The sequence below is a fragment of the Rousettus aegyptiacus genome, unplaced genomic scaffold (genome assembly GCF_014176215.1).
Source record: "Rousettus aegyptiacus isolate mRouAeg1 unplaced genomic scaffold, mRouAeg1.p scaffold_m13_p_5, whole genome shotgun sequence".
Classification (NCBI taxonomy): Eukaryota; Metazoa; Chordata; class Mammalia; order Chiroptera; family Pteropodidae; genus Rousettus; species Rousettus aegyptiacus.
The window spans coordinates 98,880,704-98,902,985 of NW_023416308.1; the positions used below are offsets into that span (position 1 = coordinate 98,880,704).

General features: G+C 33.5%; 1 protein-coding gene and 1 pseudogene across 3 annotated transcripts in view; one reads left to right on the forward strand and one right to left on the reverse strand.

Moving 5' to 3' along the window:
• Positions 1 to 78: 78 nt before the first annotated feature.
• The window catches only part of CCDC73 (coiled-coil domain containing 73), a 220,122-nt gene continuing 197,918 nt past the window's right edge, over positions 79 to 22,282 (reverse strand). For 2 of the 3 annotated variants that reach the window (XM_016147087.2, XM_016147089.2), the window contains 8 exons: positions 21,983 to 22,111; positions 21,441 to 21,500; positions 20,202 to 20,306; positions 14,393 to 14,503; positions 10,298 to 10,432; positions 8,876 to 9,068; positions 6,306 to 7,808; positions 4,504 to 4,958 (listed from right to left, as the gene is read on the reverse strand). In XM_016147087.2, the coding sequence (XP_016002573.2) occupies positions 4,789 to 4,958; positions 6,306 to 7,808; positions 8,876 to 9,068; positions 10,298 to 10,432; positions 14,393 to 14,503; positions 20,202 to 20,306; positions 21,441 to 21,500; positions 21,983 to 22,111 (2,406 nt within the window). In that variant the 3' untranslated portion in view covers positions 4,504 to 4,788. Of the gene's footprint in view, positions 318 to 4,503; positions 4,959 to 6,305; positions 7,809 to 8,875; positions 9,069 to 10,297; positions 10,433 to 14,392; positions 14,504 to 20,201; positions 20,307 to 21,440; positions 21,501 to 21,982; positions 22,112 to 22,282 lie in introns of those variants that run through there. The other variant, XM_036221505.1, reaches the window with a different exon arrangement.
• On the forward strand, positions 13,668 to 13,786 carry LOC118603547 (annotated as a pseudogene).

The window sequence follows — 22,282 nt, forward strand, 5'->3', positions numbered from 1 at the left end:
ATCAGAAAAAGTTGGAAAAGTGAGTATATCTGTAAAGCTTTTAGATATGTCATTTTGCTCTACTCCAAACCACATCAATATTTCAGTTCACTGAAGCATTATTTTAATCCCTAATCCAACATCTCTTCCGCTTTCCTTTTTTTAGGTTGGTTGTCATTTTCTGAGGTTAGGAATTTTTCGATTTTGTTTATTTGATTTGTTATCAAGCTCTGCCAGTCATCTTCACAAGTAAAAGACACAGTTAAATCGGTATCTTTAATCTTCATTGCCTGAAAATCACTTTGTAGTAGATTGGCTCTCTGAGACTTTGTTTTCATCTAGGAAAGACCAAACTTGTTTTACCACTGTGAAATTTTCTAAAAACATTCATCAACGAAAGAGTTTGAAGAAGATCCTCAACCTTCTGCAGTTATGAGTATGTCATGAAGCCACCATTCTCTTACCTAATTTCCAACACCTACCTTAGTAATTTTGGCATCAAAAAAACTAAAATGTAAATTTGTAGTTTTATGTAGTAGCTTTTCAAGATGCCTAATCTATTCTAGGAATACCACAAACATTTTCTGGAAGGTCTTGAGCTTACATTGAAAGAAAGAATATTTAAAACATGCAGATAAAAATCTGTTTTGTCTTTTACTCCCTTCCCTTCCAAATGTGTCTGTGTTTTGTATCTTCTATCAAAGCCAGGGGAAAATTTAAAATGTTAACTGCCATATAAAACTACCTTTTACTCCATATTTCCTCATGCTTCAGAATATCACTGTTGGAGAAACAGGAAAGAACAATGGAGTATTTGCAAGTTGGCATGTTTCCAAGGCACTGCATTGGGTCATACTTATAAGCTGTGTTTAAAATGGTTTTCATTTTTTTTTTCTGATGATAAAATATTACTGGAAATTTAGAAAGCAAAAAGTATAAAGTAGGCATCACTAGTAATCCACTATCCAGAGAGACCTGTCAACATTTTGGTACTATTTGCTGCTAGTCTTTTTTTTATTTTAAGCATCTTTGATCATTCTACAGAATTTTATATCTTGGTTTTGCCCTTCGTCATTAAAATTTCTCATAATTGTGAGTAGCTCCAGACCTTTTATGGATATGTGATCATTTATCTCCTCACTGAATATTTCTTTCAATTTATCCCTATCAAATAATTTCCTTTAAAAAGTCTTTGATAGTCTCAGATTATCAGATAAAATCTATTACAGAGAATATTATATTTTAGAAATACAGAACAGGATAAGAATGACATTAAAATTATCCAAGACTCCAGCTACCATTAAACATTTTGAAGTAAATATGTTGGTCTCTTCTGTACATACTTTTTGAAAATCTGAATCACATCATTTTGTACGCTGTGTTAAAAATATTTTTAGTATTTCCCTCTATTATTAAAAGCCTTTAAGAGCATGGCTCCATTATATTCCATGTTCCATATTTTTAATATATTGTCATATACGTTGTTAGAAAATGTTTATTAGGCTATGATGAATGCCATTTGTTCAAAAATCATTGTGATGCTTTTTGAATATTGCCTTACATTACAATCTCCCAATTTGATAAAAGTGGCTTATTGGTTACATTGTTTTCAAAGAGACTATATAGTAATAATTTTTAAATGATATTAAATATTCACATTTGATCTCAGTTCCATAAAGATTGCTGCCCCTTTTGGATTGCTCTTTTTGGCTCCTGAGAATTCCATAGTAGGCCACCAGTCCCCTCAAAGTCCTAGCCTCTCTGATCCTTGGGATGGTGTGTGTTCATGTGAGTCTGACTGTGTATGTTCTTATACAATCACATGAAAACAAGTATCAGAATAAGACGGTCAAGAGGATTTAGACAAGTCATTTAACTTTTGTGGACCTCCATTTTCTCAGCTCATTTTAGTTAGAAAGTGCTAATTATTTTAATAAAAATGCATAAATGTATTTTTCTGATAATGTCTAGCATATAAGTGTGTTCGATATACTTAATGTAACAGGGCAAAAATGAATGTACAAGTCACCCATGCAGTACTGATACGGAGAAATGTATCAAATCTAAATCTAGGTTGCTACTGATTTTGAAGTTAAATGACTAGTGATCTGTATACTTAATGGCCCTGTTTTGCCAGCAAAATGCTTGATGTATTTTGGTGCATGTGACATAAGTACAAATTATCTCATTTTCCAAAATATTGATTCTTTGACTTTTTATCTTGATAATGGAAAAGGAGACATTTATCCATTTAACTTTAGTTTCTTTCCCCATAACTACCTACATGAGAGAAACAGGGACTGGCTGTAGAGATAAACGAGATGTATGTAGATTAAAGTTTTATATTTAATGAAACTTATCCTACTTAGCTTAACTGAGGTTTTGCAGCACACAGCAGTAATATTTTAGGTAAGTTGCCCCGCATCTGCTCCTTCCTTTACTATCTCCTTTTAAAGATCACTTATCTCCTAACCTCTTCTTTCTGTCTGACTCAAAAGATCTTTTTTGGCCGAAAATTTACCCCAGCCTGGTACTAGCCCTGGGGTTATATTGAAAATTTTAACTTAAATTGAGTGTGTAAAATAAGTGGCTTTCTCTGCTTACTCAAGCCCCTCCCCACTTTATTCCTGGGCATGATCAAGACCAGCAGGCAACTGACCTATTTAATCCTCTCCAATCAAAACAAAACAAAACAAAAAAACCCCACCCATTTAAGTTCCGAATATACAGAGAAAAGGTGGATTAGCCTGAAATTTAACAGGTTTGGTGTGGAGAGTATGCATAAAAATATGTTGGAAAAATATAAAGAACTTCTATTCCCTTTCTGGTTATAAGTCTTCCTAAAATTCATTTGTCTTCATTTCAAACAAAGGTTGGGAAACTTTTTCTGTAAAGAGCAAGAAGTAAATATCTTTGGCTCTGTGGGCCAAGTGGCCTTCCTCACAGCTTTATCCTCTGTCACTGCAATACAAAAGTAGTCGTAGGTAAAGAAATGGGTGAGGCTGTGCTCTAATGAATTGTACTTACTAAAATGAGGCAGTGGGCTGCACTGGGCTCACTAGCTGTTTGACAGCCCCTGATTTAGAAAAGTGTAGAATACTAAGGAGCAAGTAAACGGCTTCATAGACAAAATCTGTTTTAATGCAGGGATAATAGCATTTTTAGTAGACTAGGCAAAATAACATCTGCTTTTAAATTTGTCCCACATTAGATGTCACTTGGTAATCAAGCTTCAGGTGGGACAAGGGAGCTTAGTAGTGCTTGACACATAGTAATAAGCATCTAGAATATGTCTGTACTAACTGAGCCAAGTTTATGTGCAGTAGTATTTTGAGAAAAAAAAAACCACAAAAGTTGAGAAAGTAGATAGTATTTGACTAAGAACCAAGATGCCTAGTCTAAGTCCATTAGATTGTATCTTAATACTTTGGAAAGTTACTTCACATTTGTGTCACTGCTTCCTCTAAAATAGATGTACATTACAGGGCCATTGTGGGAATATTTCTTTGAAAAAGTTTTAATTCTTAAAAATATTAATTGCAAGAAAAGCATTAGGAATTAGACAAATTTATTGGGCTTGAAAGGGAGGCATGAAATTTTCATGCCCTCGAAACTGAAAATAGGGCAATCAGTAAGTGTTAAGTGATTCAATTAGAAGTTGGTGCCTAGCTTTGATACTTACACTTCCTTTTTGTTTTGATTCTATGACTTATCCAATTGGCCAAGGATTTCCCATTGCCAGATTAACTTGGCTTTAGTTACCATATTTTAAAGATACACACTTCTACACATCAAGCTGAAACTATCTTGCTGAGGGCAGGGCGATTATGAAAAGGTGAAAAAATTGGAATCTAATGTTTCAACTCCCCCAAAGAAGAGTTAGACTATCTACTGGAGGTTTCTCATATTTAAAAAGGAAAATTAAATATGTTGCTAAAAGCTGTTATATGTTAAGGCTTATACTATATGTTACACATATGTGCTACATGTTATGTTTGTAATATAATTTTCATTTTATATGTATGAAAGAGTTGTTTAATGTGCTCTAGAATTTAAAATCTAAATTGGTAAGATTCAAAATTTAAAATGTCACTATGCAATTTTTTAAAATAACCTTTCCTAACCTTTATAGGTAACTTAGTAGTTATACCTATAATTGTTTTTTAGACTTTGAACAACACACTTTTTGCACTAAAGTTTTGCACACTAAGATAAAAACTTATAAATTTTACTGCAAAACCTATCAGCGGTAGTTAGTTGCTTTTCATATGTCAAATGGACTTCTAGAGCTATATAATCTGTATAAATACTTTGCTTAATATTTGTATCCATACTTGATATCATATTTTTAGGGATACTTGATCCTTTCACATACTGTGTTCTAACTGAAATAATTTAAAATAGATATATTTCCTTTGCAGTAATCGGCTTCTCAAAATGTAAATTACCTTAAACACGATTAAAAATAACTGAATTTAACTAATTATTTATGGCATTTCTTTTATTAAAATGTTAAGTCCTCAAATTACTGAGGTTTTTGTTTAAATAAATGCTCAAATGCCAGTGTTCTTAAATTTAGGTGACTTAAAGAATAGAAGTATATAATACACTACCTCACACTCTCCTTCCCAAAACAGGCTGGATTATATCTATTTGATTTATACACTGTGACTTTTTCCTGCTGTTTTCCATCAACCTTAATTGTGAAAAATGGTGCCATGTTGCCCTCTTGATATTATTTTGGAGATCAGTTAGGTCTTAAAGCATCCAGATGCATACAGTTCTACACATATCTGTAGAATTAGCTCACTAAGGTCTGCTTGGCAATATTTTTAATTGACTTACATGTTCTGTGGGAAAAGAAGAATCATAAAAAGTCTCTGCAATTGCATTCCTCTCTTCACTGGGCTGTCCCTTGGGATCTGGATGGATAGTCGAGTTATTCAAAGTGTCAGCAACTTTGTTAATGCTGGTAGTATCTGGTTGACAAAGAGGAAATGGCAAGAACTGAATTTTATCCTCCAGGCACTCATTTTAGTGACTGAGCTTGTTTTTCTCTGATTTTATGCTTTCGTATTTAAAAAGTAAATTTCTATTTTTTTTACTTGAACATTTTATAGTTTTCATAGACTTTGCTTACATTAGGCATTTCATTTCAGAAAACAAAATGTTATCACTGCTTTGTAAAACCTGATTTCACATTAAAATGAATGAAATACAGACCTTCTAAAACAAAATAACAAAAAATGTTATTCTTACTCTGGTTACTATACTGCCCACACATGTAACAATTGTATAGTGAACATCTTACCAATTCAGATTAATGAGAAAAGTCTGAACCAACTAAAAGATTTATATTTAAAGAAACTAGCCATAGGAAGAAGCCTAACAAAGGGTTGCCCATTAGGAAGTCACTAAGCTTTAATAAACAGAAAAATAACAGAGAAACATGTCTACTTTGAAGGCTAAAAGACATTTATGAGTATCTTTTATAAGAATTGAATATAAGTTGAATTTCTGTAGAATTTCAGACATCTCCCCTTCCATCCTTAATATTTGTTGAGATTTGATTTGGAAGAAAGGACCTGTGAGAAAAAGGTAAACATTAGACCAGCCCTTTGACTAACAGCACCTGACTAACCACAGCATCTGATAGACAAAATTAATGGAATCTGAAGTTAATACATTTTATTATATATATTAAGAAAATTAGAGTTTGTGGAATGAGGTTTAAGTGTTTCCTATTTTTCCCTACATCTCCATGTTGCTAAACAAGATATACTTATTTTGCTTTTCCCAGTTTTTTCTTTTCTTTCTTAAAGAAGCCTGTTATGTCTGAGGGCCATGCAAAGCTTTCTTTATAATCTGCATTTCTTTAATGGGTCTAAATGCACATTTAATGGGTTAAACAGGCAAAGACTCTGGAAATCTAAGATGTCTTTAACAACTTAATTTTATCTGTGAGACTGCTGTGGCAGAACAAATTTTCCTCATGATTATATTTAAACTGTTGTTCATTGTTATCTCCCAAGTTAAAAATTTAAAAGTAATCACCCCAAACTATGGTTGTTTTTGTTATTTTCAGTTCTTTGATATTTCTAAAAATTTCCAAAACGCAATTGTACCTCAGTATATGTTGAGAATACTAGTTCAGATGCGACTGAAAATCCACTCCCATTAAAATCTTTCCTACTTTTACATATATATAATGGAGTATTTTAGACAAAAAAAAAAAAATACTAATGTTTTCATCTTAAACACAATCTGGAGAATTTTTCCCAAGAATACTAAGAAATTTTAAGGAAACACAAACTTTGTTTTCTTACCTGGTCCAGTATCCGTCCTGACATCATCCACACCAACACTTTTACAGAGTGTCACTGAAATGCTCTTGTTTTCTGATGGACCTACTGGACTCTCCTTCAGCAACAAAGGAATGCTACAAGGTGAAGTGCTCACTGTTTGACTTTCAGTTTGATTTACTTTTGACCAAGGACTGGGGTCTAAAACACTCACATATACTGGAGTTTTCTCAGTTTTTTTATCTGAAGTTGAAAGATCAAAGGCTGACCTTCCATTTCTGTTTACTAAATCTCCAGATGGCTTTATGTGAAATGAACATGATTCTTCCAGCTGTCCTTCACTGTAAATTTTTCCTGAAATGATGTCATTTAATGATTCTGTTTTCTCTGTATTATTTAACGATGTATGCTGTCTTTCATTAATATCCACAAAAAGGAAGCGATCATTTCTTGTGGCTTCAGTTATCTGATTCTCATCAATCTGACTCTCTCTATTGGAAAACTGTATTTTGGTGGAAGTTTTTGTATGAACAGCAGTTTTCATATCTTTGGCTCGTGAAGCATGTATATTCTCATTGTTGACCTGAAGATAGGAAATGTTCACAATGTTTTCTAAATATCCCAAACAATTCTTAAATTGACTCTCTTGTGTATCATCTAGATTTTTACATATGGCTCTTTTCTCAGGGCTTGAATTGGGTTTCACCATCATAGGCATAATACTAACATTTTTATCTGAATTCTTAAGAAGTACTTCCAAATTATCACTGAAAACCGCAGATGAAATAGGATGGCTGATTGCTGTGTCACAGGGACTGTTTAGTTCAGGTTTCTCTGAAGCAGCATTACAGACTTGCTGAACATCTGAAATTTGTTCAAATGGCAATGTGCTGTACTCACTATTTTTATTTAACAGTTGTATTTGTTTTATTTTACATTGTTTGTCATCCAAGATAACATTACTAGAATCATGTAAATTATATTTTTGACACTGAACAGGATTCTTTTTTACATCTGGAGATGAATCCAAATCTGCTTTGGTTTGGTCACTATTTGTAATTTCCTTCTCTGTGGCATTTTCTTGAGTCCCTGGAAGCAATGTGAATTGTTTGAATGGTTCGTTTTTAGAGGTATCTTTTATATGATTTTTATTGTGAGCCATCTCATTTAAGACACTGTTAAATAATGTTCTGTTATTTTCAATCTCCAGATGTACATCTGCAAAGTGAGGACCTAATCCTTTAGTTATTTCTAGGTGTATCTTCTCTGTTTCTCTTGACATATCTGCTACTAAAATAGAATTCTTTGATTTAAATTCTGTACATCCATTGTCTTTTTCCAAGCCCACCGTGTCTTTTATTTCTGTAGTAACTGCTTTTCTAAAGTCAGGAGGACTCGAGGTTTGCCCTTGACTAATTAATTCTTCTATGCAGAGGGTTTTGCTTAGGGAGATTTCACTTTGATTTCCATCCTGAGGTACAGTAGTATCAATTTTATTCTTTGATATTTTTTCAAAAAGCTGTAAATCTGTCATGAGAACACAGTAAACTTTTATTTACACTAAAGCCTGCTTTTATAAGACATTTGTATCACCTTATTTTTAGAAAAACATTTAACCTTAAACATTTCATTGGCCAATTATTACACAAACATAATGACACTAATTTTACCTAAATACTGAGTTCCCTTTTTCATAAGCATATATTTACCATACTAAAATATTTGGCTCTACCCATATTAAATGTTTATTTCATAAAAGCAAACATAGTTTTTGGTTTAAAACGGGAGATAGGTTGAGGGTATTACAAAATGGTTTTTATTTCTCTAGTGTTTCCCTTTGGGCATAATAGCACAATTCCATATAAACACATAGCTGAAAAAAATCAATTTATCCTAACATATTCTTAATTTTTATTACTACTTAGATCCAGAAATTACTAGCTGATTTCTTCAAGACTAACAATTATCACTTTTTTATTCACTACCCTGTAGATATTTTTGAATTTTGGAATACTTTGGACAACTGTATAGAATATCTACTTAAGACATTAATTTTATTTATCTGGGTTCCAACCATAGATTTCAAAGTTTCGGTATGGTTATAATAATATACAATACAAAGTTCAGGGCTTGCGAGGCTTTTTTTAGTCCAATCATTCATTCTCTCTACAACATCTCCACCAAGTGGTTGTTCAGTCCAGGTTTGAACACCTTCAAACAATCAGTACTGCCTTTGAACAACTCTTTCAAGATGGACAAATTAGTAAATTGTTTCAACAGTTACAGAAAGGTCATCTGAACTAAGAATCGTGCCCTCGGTTTATTATCGGTAGCCCATAGAACATTCGCAGCAAAGCAGTGAAGGCAGAAACCAGACTGTGAAAAGCAAAGGCATAAATGATGAGAAGGGAAGGCAGAAATGTATTTCTTTTTGGAAAAATAGTGACTATAAAGAATAGCTCAAAAGAAGCCTGCTTTTTAAAAGATATATTCAAATTAAAAAGTGTTTCTCAAACTACACTTCAACTGTAGCTGCTATTCCCTTAAATATCTCAATATACAAATTAGAAAATACTAATATAATCTTAGGTTACCTTCTATAATGATTTCTTCTGTAAGCGGGCCTTCTTTCTTTTCCTCCTGTTCTCTGTACTCAGTTGCTAAACAAAAACTCCCAGTACTTTCTTCTCTTATTTCTTCCCCAGAATTACATTTCTGTATGATGATGCTGTTTTGTAATTTTCCCATTAACATCTCACTGTTTTCAGTATCTACTTCTGGAAGATTCTAATGTAAAATAGAAAAGATTCTATTCTAAAATAAAAACATTAAAAAGTATAAAACATTTACACAAATTTTGCTGATAAAAGTGGAATCTTGTTTCCATTCAACCATTCAACAATTTCTATTTGAAAGGCAAATGATATTTTGTAACAAGATCACTTTAAATTCATTTTGTATATCATATTTAAACAAAATAGAGATCTTTAGATATTTTCAAACACGCATTCCACATTATTACATAATACTATACATATGTAATAACCACTCCTTTATTAAAAGCAACGTAGTCATGGCAGGCAAATTGTTTTGAATGTTTAGTATTTTTGTGTATCTTTAAAATAGTTAACCAGTTCAACATCCATTTATTCCCCCTGTGTATTGAGCACATATTCCATGGAAGCACTGCACTAGGCTTTAAGCTCAGTAATGAACAAAAAAATACAGTCCCTAACCTCAAAAACTTACAGTCCAGTGGGGAAGACAGGAAAAGAAATAACAGGCAACTTTAATGGGGATAAGCAGGCACTCCAAGGAGGACAAATGGCACATGCAGGTGCTTAAAAGCAAGCAAAATTAGTCTTTTCATGAAACTACTTGTGGTTTACTTCAGCTAGAGCTAGATGCTAGAAGAATAATGAGAAATAAGACTTGAGATCAGCTAGGCCCAGGTCATCAAGGGCCGAATATAGGGTGCTAAGGAGCTCAAACGTTACCAGGAAGACAGTAAGTCAAGGGTTTTAGACAAAGTGATTAACATGAGCTGACTGATTAAAGACTTAAATGTAAGACCTGAAACCATAAAACTCCTAGAAGAAAAGATAGGTAGTAAACTAGCAAAAATAAACAAATGGGACTAAAACTAAAAAGCTATAGGAAAATATTAACAAAACAAAAAGACATCCTACAATACATTAGCAAATGATATATCTAATAAGGGTTAATATCCAAAATATATAAGGAATTCATGCAACTCAACAATAAAAAAATAAACCTGATCAAAAAATGGGCAGAAGCCACGAAGAGACATTTCTCCACAGTGAACATACATACAGATGGTAAACAGACATGAAAAGTTGTAATCAGGGAAATGCAAATCAAATATCATCTCACACTAGTCAGAATGGCTATTACCAAAAAGTCAACAAAAACATGTTGATGAGGATGTGAAGCTTAAAGGGGACCTTGTCCCAATTTCTTTAGCAGATTGTACCCCCAACATACTTAAATTTTACCTGTAACTTTTTGTCTTCCTCAAACTTTTTCTGATCACATAATTCATTGTAATGTTCTTGTAACTTGATATGAGTTTCTTTAAGTGATGATAACTCATTTTTAATTTCATGAATTTCTCCAGTAAGTTCTTCAACCTAATAGAAAATATAATCAAAATGAGTACATATATGTGTCTTATATGAAAACACATTTGGGAGACAGTAAAAAATGAAAACGATCTTAAAGTAATTACTGATATTAAGAGGTACCATTTGTTGAACTGTGCTGAGTACTTAATTTCATACTCAAACATCCTATAAAGTATATTCAGTCCCCAGTTTACAGGTAAGAAATGTGAGGCTCACAGACATTTAGTAACTTGACCAAGATCAGGTGGATACAAAGTGGTTATCGAATGCAAAACTAAATCTATGGGCTATGTTCTTAACTATTACATTAAATCACCTGTTACAAATGAAAATTATTTTTAACTATAAAAATTCTGTAAGTTATACCTTCACTGCTTTTCTAAATTTTTATTTTCTTGTTGTATTAGATATACAGATTTTAACTTATCTAGATGAAGTGTACCGATGAACACTAAGTAGTACAATAGAAACTGATTCTTCAGCCTAATATTTACACCTATAAACTGGACTTTCATTGGCTATAAAATTTCATAATCTTTTTCTTGGAGTACTCTCATGAGGACCTAAGATATGAAATAAAGTAAGTTCCACTGAGGAGATACATTTTTGTCGTGAAAGATTATAAAAGTTTCTCTTGAACAATTTTTTAACTACCAAAAATTCTATAAATGCATATTCTATTCCTTGAAGAGCAGTGGTCCTCAACCTTTTTGGCACCAAGGACCAGTGCTCCTATAAGAATCGAATGCCTGGTGACCTGAGGTGGAGCTGAGGCAATGATGCTAGCGCTGGGGAGTGACTGCAAATATAGATGAAGCTTCGTTCACTCACCCACTGCTCGCCTGCTGTGCCGCCCAGTCTCTAATAGGCCAGAGACCAGTACCCAGTCTGCAGCCAGGGTTAGGAACCCTGTTGTACAGGCTAACAGATATGAGCTCACCTATTACACTCCCTTCATTTTCTCTAATTTTAACCACCTTTCAATCTATCTTTTCAAGGTAATAGATTCAACTCTGCATGTGTCCTTATCCCATCCTCTCCTTTGTGCCCAGCTCCTGCAGTGATCTCTTCCCTTCTGCCAAGTCCACAATTGCTAACTTGCAAACTCTAACCTCCCATCGCTCCTTAATAACCTACTTAATTGTTCTGATTTTTTGTCAGCTACCACTTGCAAATTAGTAAAAGGATTTTTTCCAAGTTTTATACCATTTAACAGCTCTGTAGCACATACACGCAGGTGCGCACACGCAAAAAATGATATTGACATTCCTCAAGGCTTTCTTCTTAGCTTTCTCTTCAAGACCTCCACTTTTTCCATAGATGATCTTATAATATCTATACCTTCGATTTCCATCTTTATGCTAATAAGTCTTAAATGTATATCTCATCTCCCAACCTCTCTCCTAAGTTCACATTTTCAAATGCATGGAATGTATTTCAAGCTAGGTGTCCTGCAGGCACCATAAATTGAGCAGTTCCCAATTCATTATTTTCTTCCACCAAATCTGCTTCTCCTGTAATATTTCCTTTATCAGTCAATGACATTAGTTATACTTATCTCAGACATATTTGACTCCTTTCCCCTTCTAAAACTCATTATATATAAAATTTTACTAACTCCCAATTCCACCCCTCTTCTCTTTTCTCACTATTGCTCAAATTCACACCCTCATAGGCTCACAGTTAGATTTGCAATATTCTTCTTACTAGTCTCCCATAAAACCATCCTCCATACTGATGCAGGCTTACTTTTCTAAAATGCAGATCTGACTATGTCACTTCTCTGCTTTAAAATTATCAGCGGCTTCCCATTACTTATAAAATTCAACTTCCTTAGAAAGGGACCCTTCAGAAGGCAACTTCAACCAATTTTCCAATGTCACATTCCAGATCAAACTATTTATCATCCTTGAAAATACAGCCTGCTTCCATGATTGTTCCCTTTCTTAAATGGAATGCCAACAGGATGAAATGAGAAGTGTAAGAAATTGGCATCTATGGCCTGGTGAAACTTGTTTATCTTTCAAGGCCAAATTCTGTCATCTTTTTCCTAAAACTTTCTCCAACCTAGCTAAATGACATGATTGTGTGCTTTCACAGTAATGTGTTAAAACTACTAAAAACACTCTGTGCTACTATGGTTAATTTCAGTTATCTCTCCCTTTGAAAGTGTGAGCTCTTTATTATTATTTGTATTTTAGGCATATTTGAAAATCTAGTACCTAGAATAGTGCCTCACACTTAATAGATGCTCAACAAGTGCTGTAAACTAAATTTCTTGTGTGACCCCCCCATTCTGTTAATAATTTCTGAACATCCTCATTTTATTTATTTATTTTTTAACCCATCTTGACCCAATCTCAGTAGCAATCCAATCAAGAATGGTGAAAAACCTACACAGAGACAGAAATACAATTAATGAGTAGACCTGACCTCCCATTCAAGAAAACTCTTAAGAGAACCAAAGCAGCTTTCAAAAAATTTATCTATTTTCTGTTTAGTACTAAAGCATATCTAAGTAAAATAATTGGAGAAGCTAAAAATCCTAAGACAAAACCAGTTTTATTCAAATTTATAGACAGGTCTCACCAGTGAAGCTGAATGTTTTTTTCTTTCTTAATGTGATTGATTTTCCTGAGGAAGGGGCATGGTTGCAGTCTCATCAAGAAAAATAAATGTTTAATTTTCTTAGCTTAACTAATATTTTTTGGCATGGTTGGCATATTCAAGTTTATATTCTCTTTTCACTTTATAGTTTTTCCTTATTCTGACCATACCCCTTCCATGATCTTTTAAACGTTAGAAATGTGAAAGAAGTGTTGGGATGCAATGTGGATTAAGTGAAGCTAAAATGAATATTACTATGCTTGGTGCTTAGTAATAAACTTTACTAGCATAAAAATTATTAAGGATCTTTTAGTATTCTGATACAATTAATTATAAAATATTTTGAGATTTGGGTAAAGCATATCAAATTCATCAATGAAGACTTGATCTCTCCAAAATACAAATTGAGAATGTTACCTAAAAGTAATTGAAAAATCAAGAGTTACTTATATAACAATTTATATTAAACAAAATCACCTATTGAAGATGTTATCAAGTAGGTACTTGGATATATGGTATATCGGTATAAAAATATATTGCAACAGTATTAAAATACAGTGTAATTAGTATAATGGTCTAAAATATAATCTTACTCTCCCAAAATACAGCTTTCATAATTTCATAAATATTGACTTTCTATGGCCATGCCACCCTGAACATGCCCAATCTTGTCTGATCTCAGAAGCTAAGCAGGGTCGGGCCTGGTTAGTACTTGGATGGGAAACTACCTAGGAAGACCAGGTGCTGTAGGTGTTTAAAAAAAAAAAAATTAAAAGGCCATGAAAATAGATATTAAAATAGAATAATCAATTTTGGGGTTCTTCAATCTTTAAAGTGAACCATTATACACTTTAATTTACATCATTTTACACTTATTATCTACTTCACTAAAATTAAAATTTAATATTAAATAAACAAATTAAGCTTAAGAGAATAGCATTGTTTATTGCATCTCAACAAAACTGAGGAAGGCTAAATAGATCAGCTAACGATAATACCTATATAATTATTTTATTCATTTATTAAAATACTATCAATGGTTTTATGAAAAGGTAATTTTTCTTTGTCACATATGGGAAGTCATCCAAATTTATATGTATATATACATACACAACACACATACATACACACATGTATGTGTTGTTTTTCATGCATGAAAGCATCACAGGAAATTTAGATTTAAAAAAATTAAATTTAGATTTAAAAAAAGCATTCACTTTTTGAAAATGAAAGTGCAAGAATAAAATGTGTCTAACTATATTCCTACATTATTTTTGCAATATTTTCTTAACATTTAATAGTTATTTTAAATGTCTACCACTTAAAATATTTTAATATTTTAACATTTAATAAACCTACATGCTTTCTCCAAGTTCCAAGTGCTCTCTCATGCTCATTTTGGAGATTAAGGAACTTTTCTTCATTTTCTTTCACCTTCTCCCTTTGCAGCTCATTATCTCTTTCAAGGGTCTGCAATAAAATTAATTATCCAAAAAATAATCAATACCACATTAATGAATTTTGATGTGTTTTATGTTGCTTGGACCTTTGCTTTTAACATGCTGGAAGTGCCATACAGATCAGTGATAATGTGCTATCTCAACAATAATTTTCATAAATTAACAGAAAGGTGCTTATAGTTTAGTTAACAGGAAATAGGGGGAGGTTATGAAAAAGAAATGGCTATAAAACGGTATAAAAACATTGCCATTATTCAGTTTCACTGCATAAGTTTTAATGTACTGAAAAAGTAATATAAAGTACAGCACTAAAAGTATGAAATGTAGCATAATCAGCCTAACCCTACTAAAAATTTTTAACTATTTTTTCTGAATCTGTTTATTTGAGAAATTAACTGGCTAGAAAACCCTTAAGTACAATTTTAATTTTTAATTTCAAATTAACTTTTTTAGTAGAGCATCAATATTTACTATATTAACTATTAATTCATAAATTAGTATAATATAACCACCATTGCACTACCTCTCTCCCCTCAAAAAAATCCTTAAAGAGTAAAAACATTACTAAGTATTTTCTAAGACATGGGTTTTTAAGTTATATATCAGTGTCACTAATATTAGATTTCTTCAATGTCTGCTGATAATTCAAGTAAACTTCTGTAAAAAAACAAACAGTAAGAACTTTACCTACATGTCTAATATATCTGGAATTTTTAAGTTCATTTGTTCATCATTATTAAAGCTACATACATTCCGAGTAAACATTTCAAGCCATACAAAGGATGCAGAAAGAAAAGGTAAAGTTTTCCTCTATCAGTTCTCCAATTTCCCTCCCCAGAAGGGAGCAGTTTCTTGTATGTCCTTCCAGAAATTGTCTATAAGCATACAAGTATATAGAATACATTTTTAAAATACAGATGAGACCATATGATATATACCATGTTGTTCTGTAATCTGCTTTATTAAAAAAAAAAAAGAACAATGTCTTGCTTACTTTCCATATCATATATAGATCTATCTCATTTTAAAGTATGTAGAGCAAATTGGCTCTAAAAATAAAAAAGCCTGTTTGCAGCATTTGACAATTTCATTAGTGTTAAATATTCCTACCATGGTCAATCTCAAGCTATCACTGTTTTAACAACCAGCTCACAAAATGACGACAGCTCTAAGAACTAGCTCTCCTAGGTACAAGCTCTCTCCAGCACACCACTGAAACTCCCTAACCTCAGGTATCTCTCAAACTCTCCAAAGTAAACCTCTGATCTTCTTCTGCCAAGCAGGAGACAGACAGTGCCTATTTGTGCAGGGTAGGGAAGAGAATCTGGAGGTGTGATAGTTTCTTACATAGACCTTACAGTTTTTGGCTTCAGTTGTGCACCCTACTTCTAAAGGCACACAATGCCTACGATTCTTGACCATTTCTGCATCTTGACTTGGATTTTTACTTTCTCTCATATACTAAGTAAATTACTAATTTTCCATCTGGTTCTCACTTTTAAAACTTTTTTATTGTTTCCTCTATTTTATTGTCCTTGTAGACTTAGTAATGCCATTTTATTGCAATTTCAAGAGGAAATACAAGTGAATGTGTGGGTTCAAATGAATAGGTTTAACTAGAAGCCCTAACTTGGCAATAGCTGAACTTAACAAAGAGTCTGAATTTATTCACTGTTAATCGTTCATTAGTTTCATAAAATTTAATGAGCTCCTACAATGTACCAGATACTCTTCTAGGCTTTTATGCTATATTAGTGAAAATGTTACTGTTCTCGTTGAATTTATACTCTATCAGGAAATTATTGAGTATTACTGGCATCTGGATTAACAAATCTAAAAACCCTCTCTGAAAAAATGGACATTGTAGAAAGTCAAAATGAAACCATCTTAATACTTTGATATACCAAAAACAAAGTAAGTTATTCTGGTTAATATTATGTTAATACTATGACTATAAAGGAATAACTATACTTACATCTGGACTAAACTATAATTAAATCATAGTAGAAAATATTCTCTGTCATAAGAATTTTACTTCTCTGTGCTCAAAATTATACTATTAAAAAGAGAAGGCAGATGACAGTATGATTGCAGAGCACTGATGAAGAGTAACTGTAGTCCAGGTAGTACTAGTATGTAGTACAAGTGCAATTAGAATGCTCCTTGAGAAAACACTTGAGATATCTAGGCAGTGTAATCCTCAGCAACAATTCTACATTAACATTTTGTTATAGTGTATATCTGCAAACAAGTACTGATTCATGACAAAATTTCATGGCAAAAAAAATGTCAATATAAGGTCATGAAATGTCTTTTTTTGTAATGGACCGTATTTCTTCCTGAGATTATATCCTTAATATACTTTTAATGTTAAAATATTCTCTTTTAGGGGTGGTTCCATAGTGTAGTGGTTAGCACGTCTGCTTTATACACAGAAGGACCTGGGTTTGCGCCACGGGTGGAGCCATGGACCATACCCCAGGTGCGCCAGACTCTGGGTACGCCAGGCCCCGGGTGCATCAGGCCCGGGTGCACACCGCGAGCGTGTGGGAGGGGACGCCTCACCTTCAGAGATCCAGTTCTTAAGGGGAAACAGCAACATCCATAGGTCAGGGGTGGGAGTGGGGGTGGAGGAATTAAAAGGGGGGAAAAGCTCTCTTTTATAAAATGAAAATGATGATGGTATTGTTTATTTTTTAATGTACCTTACTTATCACAATAAAAAGCTGACGATTCTATCCTGTTCTTGCCAATACTTTGAAATTTTACTATATAAAATCTAGTTTCTCTATGTACTATAAAGGCTCAGCTAATAATGGTGCTAGTTAAAGAGAGAAGCATTTGGATTACCTAAGATATTGGCAGCATAGTTAAAATATCCTGGGACCACAGTTACAGTCATCATTAACTCAAAGTGAGATATGACTATATGTATTTATGACTACCATAGGCCCTGTAGAATTCAGTAATACATAAACATTGGGTTTAGCATTCATAAAAGGCAATTTAAAAGTTGTGGTTTCCATATAACTGATCTAACAAAAGTGGCAGCTCTCACGAGTCTAAGAAAAATACATTAACAACGTAATGTAGAAACAGTACTGGAATAGAATCAGGACAAAGATTTCCTCCTTATTTTCCCACTAATTATTAGGCCTTGAACTACATTGCTTACATTTCCTAGATCTCTAGTTCATCATGAAATGATTGGACTAGCTAATCTCTGATATTTTGCTCAGAGATTAAAAATTTGTTTCAACTCCATTAAATGGATTGAGACAATCCTGATAACTGCTATTCATAAAGAATGTGGGTCAATTATGTTTCTTGAGAAAAGGTTCAACACATCAGAGAAATAGTTACAGTTAGCCATCTGTAGGGTGGGTAGAGGAGATGGGGGGATACTTGCTTATAACTGGACTTTCAGAGAAATGCTTTTAACTAGTCTTTCATTGGAGAAGCTGAAGAAGTTAAGAGGAGGGAGAGGTCTGACTGCTCCCTTTTCCTCTTCTAGGTCTAACTCCTATAGTTCTGGAGCAGGCAAGAGAAATAAGGAAGGCGAAACTCTACGTGACTAGTCATAGAACACTAATGGTGAGATAAATCTTGCATTGTTCAGGTCAGGTTTGGTTTCATTCAATGGTGATAGACTCACCATAATTTGCAAAGCCCATTGCAAAATGAAAAAGGCAGGAAAAAGTACTATTAAAGATACTAAATAATAAAACTTTTTCCTTTCTTCACGGTAACTCCCTCCTCCCTATCTCTTCCAGTCAACCTGTCATGGGGCTTTTATTTTCTATTTAATGTCATGATCCCCTGGGCAGGGGGATACTCACAGGGCAAATGCAGATCTTCACAGATGCCTAAAGGCCTCACCACATGACTCAGCACAAGTTACGATCTACCGGCTAGTGGGTTCTACCTCCTCCAAGTGGCTGGACTCCTGTACTGTGTCTGGCTGGAGTGGGGAAGTCAATTTCCCCATCCTGTGGGCCCTCTGCCCCAACTCATGGCAGATGAGTAACCCCCAATGGATTGCAACTGCCAGGCAGAAATGTACCTCAGTCTCTGGAATGAGGACTCTCACCTAAGTGTAGCCACCTACTTAAAGTGCCAAAGTATTGCCAACCTGGGACAGAGGATGTTTCAGGGCCCATGCACTCCGCTTAGACACTCTCTGCTATATCTAGGCTTTCACCTAGGGTAAAGAGCAACAGCAGAACACTGGCCTCTCCCCACTAATGTGACTCAGTCATCACAGCAATGGCGAGACAGGAGCAGGAAAGATGAGGCCAGGCAGGGCCTAGGGCACCAAAAGGTGGAAGAGCCAGAAGCCAAGAAGTGGTCCTGGGAGGCAATGGGAGACAGAAGAATCCCTGATCTGAGGCTCCAAGCCTCCAGTGCATCATCAGACTAAATTTACCCTCCCCATTAGATTTAATTTATAAAACATAATTTAAAGATAAAAATTAACAAAAATTTCAAGACAGTGACCCATAGGACATAAAACCTAAAGCACAAGGCCCTCTGAGTATGCAACTGCACTGGTTACATAACCATGAAGCTGGCTCTGGCTTCTGGTGATGGCAGTCTTCACACAGGAGGTGATTGTAGTTTTCTTGCAAAATGTCCAGCGTCACCCTTTATTACCAAGAATCTCTTTAGAGAGGCATGAATACCTTCCGATGGCCGGTCCTGTGGAACATGTTCCTAGTCCCTTTTCTTTAGTTGGACATCACTTGGCTTAGTAAAACATAGGGAAGTTCCCCCTCTTCCACCAACCTCCATGTTCCTTCCTAGGATGCCAAGGAACCACCAAAGTTCTCTCTTCTGCATCCTTCCAGGTACATATAGTATTGGACCAAGCATAATACACTGGCGCAGATTACTACAAACTTTCCTCCTTGAAATTTCTTGACTATAACTGGGCATTAGACCACATGTTCTTGATACACTTCCAAACTTCATGTGTCAAGTTCTTCCACATGAACTTACCATATTTTACTCTACTGTTAACACCAGAGTGGATGTTCAGGTTTCTGTTCTATAGCATCTCAAGTATCCATCTAAGCAACAAGTTGGCAGTCTCCCCCTCCCTTTTTCGTACCCCAATCTTTACAAGTGATTTTCTTGTAGACTCCTTCACTTAGCTTCATGAGGGGAAATACGTGTCCCTCCACTACGAATATAAGAGAAAAGCCTCTCTTATTGAACGCTCACTTTCAAAACACTAGTAACTTCTTCCTCTCCCAAGTCATTTTCTTACATGTCCTAGAAAGAAGATGATGGGGTGATGATGTTGAGGTAACAGGGCCAGTTCTATCATATTCTTGTAAAGAGATATCTGCCCCCCAATTACTGGGAGCTGATTGTTCTCTTAGAATGTGGCAATACCTGACACCTTTCAATTTCAGTTTTGGTCTTGGCTATAATTCTGAGACGGAAAAAAAAAAAAATCTCATTCAATCTGTTACAAATTTAAATTGAACACCTAATACAACTGAACATTTCGCTAGTGACTGCCAATGTTTAAAAAATATGGTCATTACTTTACACGTTGATACCAAGTTGATGAAAGAAACCATATCTTACTCCTAAAATTCAAAGTGATCTCAGATAAAGTTGGACAGATGAGTGCAACTAAACAGGTAAAACTCGTTAGATGGGAATACAGTTTAAACTACACACACACACACATATAAAACCTGATTATTTTCTCTTAGTCCCTTCAATTCTGCTTCCAGTTCAGTATTAGCTTGAGTCTGTTCCTGAAGTAACTGCTGCATATGTTGGAAAGAAATGATGATACCCTTTAAAAAAAAAGTATATCGATTAAAAAATTTTAAGACAGTAGGTATGTTTCTAAACTCGATTTTAAAATATACTTTCTAGTTTCTTATTTTTATAGTTTAATTTCACCTCATAATGAAGAATATATTAAATTAATGACACATTTTATTAATTTAACATCTAAAAGAATTTATATTATATGATTTCTTACAAAGTACCATTTCCAAGAGTTCCTCAAATAATTAGTTTTTAAATAGACCATGGATTCTGAGACACTATTGAAAAATGTAAAAAATTCAAAACTAAAACTTTTGTTGGTTTGCCCCCAAGCTAGTAAATATATGACTACTAAAATATTATATTGCTAATGGGCTAGGATGTCACGGTATGTATTTAGAATCAAATGGAAGAAAAGCAGAAGAGGAAAAAAAGAAACAGGACAAGTTTTCTTTCACATACCTTTTTTTAAAAAAAGATAAAACAATTGTAAATATTATATATAGATTCAAATGAGTATAATATCCTGTTAACATATGCTCTAAGCACACATACATTTCAATAATTACCTGCCAGATCTAAAATATCCAGGAAAAAACTGACTTATGTTTATTCTTTGTTATTAACTCATAAAATATCTTAATGTAATATTTTCTCCAGCTTTGATATAATTGACCCATAACATTATGTAAGTTGAAGTAGTACAAAGTGATGATCTGATACAAGTATACATTGCAAAATGATTACTACAGTAAGGTTAACGTCTCTGTCACCACATAATTGCCGTTTTCTTGTGTGTGGTGAGAACATTTAAGATCTACTCTCCAAGTAACTTTAAAGTATATAATATAGTATGTTAACTAAAGTCATGCTGTACATTAAATCCTCAGAACTTACACATTTTATAACTGGAAGTTTGTACCCTTTGATAAACTCTCCCTTATTCTTCTCTGATTTTGTTCTTAATGGGAGTATATGTGAGAGCTGGTTAAAAAAGGTACACGTGTACCCATTCAACACACACTGAGTGCTTACTATGTATAGGACTTGACCTAGACATGATTTTATTTATTATTTAACTTAATTTGATTATTTCCCACATTGTATCTGGTTTTCAAAATATTTACTGGCTTCCAAAATATCTTATGATTGCTTGCCTGTTTTTCTTCTTGAATATGAGTAATCTCTTCATTAATCTTCTTATTTAATTCCAATTCCTTAAAAAATTGAATAATTTTTAGTTATGATACAAAAGGCAGCAAATTCTACATTCAATTCAGTGCTCAACAAATTTGGGAGTGTCATGATCTATTATTACTCCTGAGTACCAACACTAAAGCAGAGACTCTAGTGAAGTGAAGATGGTATTAGATACCCAATATAGGCTGGTGCAAACTTATAAATATCAATGTTAAAAAGTACTAAATTCCTCACCTCCAAAAGCTTTTATGGAGACACCACTGTGCCATAAGATGATCTGGCACTGTATTAAAGTGGAAATAAAATGATTATAGCCAGATTTTATGGTCTTAAAGTCTTGCTGATAATAGTAAAAATCTAATAATTTAAAAAGATTCATTAATACTTTTTTCCTATGTATATTAACTTGACAAAAAGGAACATTTTTGTACTATAATCCTAAAATTCTCATAACTTTTACTAAAATATTTTATAAATATGAATGCACTGAATTAAATACCATGTTGAGTCTTTCTTGAAGTTCCTGAAATTTTTGTTCTTTAATTGTTAAATTGATGTTTTCTTCTCCCATCTTATATTGACATGTGACTTTGGACTTTATCAAGTCTGAGGTTACTTCTTTTAATTCCTTAACATAAGAAATATGAAACAGAAAATTCGGTATACATATTTCATCAAAGCAAGTTACTTTTCTGACAGTTTTAAAATCCATTTTTAAACCTATCAATATAATTTACTATATTTCATATATCAAGATAATACTACTGGTTCATTAAGGTGTATTTCCCCTAGTTCCATG